This window comes from Otolemur garnettii, unplaced genomic scaffold (assembly GCF_000181295.1).
Source record: "Otolemur garnettii isolate 467f Iridium unplaced genomic scaffold, OtoGar3 scaffold00095, whole genome shotgun sequence".
Taxonomy (NCBI): Eukaryota; Metazoa; Chordata; class Mammalia; order Primates; family Galagidae; genus Otolemur; species Otolemur garnettii.
The window spans coordinates 2452054-2454966 of NW_003852490.1; the positions used below are offsets into that span (position 1 = coordinate 2452054).

General features: G+C 40.4%; 1 protein-coding gene across 2 annotated transcripts in view; it reads left to right on the forward strand.

Moving 5' to 3' along the window:
* Nucleotides 1–2913, forward strand: part of DHX57 (DExH-box helicase 57) — a 90815-nt gene that overhangs the window by 35528 nt on the left and 52374 nt on the right. For both annotated transcript variants that reach the window (XM_003795672.2, XM_023516672.1), the window contains one exon: nt 2038–2171. In XM_003795672.2, the coding sequence (XP_003795720.1) occupies nt 2038–2171 (134 nt within the window). The remainder of the gene's footprint in view (nt 1–2037; nt 2172–2913) is intronic.

Here is a 2913-nt window from a genome sequence, read left to right on the forward strand (position 1 = left end):
AAAGTCCTTCTTGATACTCCCAAACTATTCCTAGTTCCTTCCCTAGAGATATTACAGTGATTAAGATTGGCAATGTGAGCTCAGCACCTATGGCTCGAGCAGCTAAGGTGCCAGCCACATACACCTGAGCTGGTGGGTTCAAATCCAGCCCGGGCCCACCAAACAACAATGACAGCTGCAACCAAAAGATAGCCGGGCGTTGTGGCAGGCACCTGTAGTCCCAGCTACTTGGGAGGCAGAGGCAGGAGAATTGCTTGTACCTAGGAGTTGGAGGTTGCTGTGAGCTGTGATGCCATGGCACTCTACCCAGGGGGAGAGCTTGAGGCTCTGTCTCAAAAAAAAAAAGAAAGAAAGATTGGCAATGTGTACTTCTGTGCATTGACATATGTATGTTTATTAGAAATAGACACTTCTGGGCAGCACCCGTAGCTCAGTGGGTAGAGCGCCGGCCATCTACACCCAGACTGGTGGGTTCAAATCCAGCCTGCAGCAGCTGAAATAACAATGAAAACTGCAAGAACAACCACAACAAAATAGCCAGGCATTGTAGCAAGTGCCTGTAGTCCCAGCTGCTTGGAAGGCTGAGGCAAGAGAATCGCTTAAGACTTAAGAGTTTGAGGTTGCTGTGAGCTGTGATGCTACAGCACTCTACCAAGGGTGACAGCTTGAAACTCTGTCTCAAAAAAAAAAAAATAGACACTTCCATTTCCTGTCCTTTTATTCTGACACAAATGATATATTTATATCATTAACAATGAATATTTAGGTCAAGCCCAGTGGCTCATGCCTGTAATCCTAGCACCCTGGGAGGCCAAGTCAGATGGAGTGCTTGAACTCAGGAGTTTGAGGCTAGCCTCAGCAAGAGCGAGACCTTGTCTCATCTAAAAATAGAAAAATAAACCAGGCATCAACAACAACAAAAAACTATGTATTGAGCAGTTACTATGTCCCACACATTGTCCCAGATATTAGAGTAATGAATAGACTAGACCAACATCCTTGTCCTTGTAGAGCTTACACTCCAGTGGGGGAACCCAACAACAAGCAAGATAAATAGGTAAAATACTTATTTACTTGGATGTTAAGTGCCAAGAAGAAAAGATAAGCCAAGGAAAAGACAATATGAAATGCAAAGAAGGGGAACGTTTGAAATTTTAAATAAGGTAGCCAAGGAAGGCATCAGTGAAAAAATATCTTCTGAGTAAAGACTTGAAGGGAGTGAGGGAGCTCCCTGTGTGAGTCCCTAAGAGAAGCCGGTTAACCAGGTAGAGTGATACCGTGCACAGAACACCTGAGGCGCATGCCCTAGGACGTGACAGGACAGTTGCTGGAGGGAAAGCAGTGGGAAATGAGGGGGTAGGGTGAAGATGATGACTGATGAGAAGTCAATGAAGGATTTTGAGAGACGAGTGGCACAATCAGATTTGTGTTTCAAGAGAATTATTGGCCGACTGTTTTGAATAGATTGTGGGAGGGCAAAGGGCTGAAGCAGGGAGAGCAGTAGAGTATTGCCGTTTTGTTTTTTTTAACTAACACTGCATCTTAGAGATACTTACATTTCATTACTTAGAGTTCTAACTTGCTCCTTTTATCTGCCTCATGTTATTCCATAGACTGGATGACTCTGTTACAATTAGCCATGAACATTTAGGTAGTTTCCATCGTTTTACTATTTTAAACAATACTATAACAAAATTCTTTCTTTATGCCTTTTTGTGTACATATAGATATCGAGTAGAATTATCAAATTTGATGATGAATCCTGTTGGCATTTTAATTGGTACTGCACTGAATTTAGTTTATTTGGGAGAGAATTGATATCCTTATACACATTGAACATCCCTAATCCAAAAATATGATAACCAAAATGCTCTAAAACCCTAGACCTTTTGATATAACACCACAAGTAGAAAATCCCACACCTGACAGCTAGTGTTTACACTTAGGTCCCAAATCTCTTGCTCAAATACATTAAAAGTTATTAATTTTCATGTATTCAATTTGTTTGATTCTCAGTATTTCTTTTATTTCCTCTAGTGACTTCTTGCTGCTAGTTTTGAAGGACATTGTGTTGCAGAGGCCAACCCTTCAAGTTATTCTAATGAGCGCAACTTTAAACGCTGAGCTCTTTTCAGAATATTTCAATTTCTGCCCAGTTATTACTATACCAGGTGATTAAAATGCAACATTAAATATATATCATTCTATAAGCAAGTACAATTATTTTAAAGTTCTTTTGAAATGTAAATTGATAGATATTTATGCCTTTTCCTAGAGAAGTATTAGAAGTCTTGGTTATTTAGGATTTCAAGAGTTCCATTGTGTTTAAGATGAAAATTTGAGACAGCGCCTGTAGCTCAGTGGGTAAGGCACCAGCCACATACACCAGGACTGGCAGGTTCGAACCCACCTGGGCCAGCTAAAACAATGACAACTGCAACAACAAAAAAATAGCCAGTATTGTGGTGGGTGCCTGTAGTCCCAGCTATTTGGGAGGCTGAGGCAAAAGAATTTCGTAAGCCCAAGAGTTTGAGGTTGCTGTGAGCTGTGATGCCATAGCAGGCAACAAAGTGAGACTCGGTCTCAAAAAATAAAGGGTCTTCCAGAAGACCAAAAATTGAATTACAACAAAGATATTTCTATCAGAATATTTATTGCAGCCCAATTCATACTTGCTAGGTCATGGAAGAAGCCCAAATGCCCATTGACCCATGAATGGATCAATAAATTGTGGTATATGTACACCATGGAATATTATGCAGCCCTAAAGAAAGATGGAGACTTTACCTCCTTCATGTTTATATGGATGGAATTAGAAAATGTTCTTCTTAGCAAAGTATCTCAACAATGGAAGAAAAAGTATCCAATGTACACAGCCCTACTTTGAAACTAATTCATAGCTTTTATAGGAAT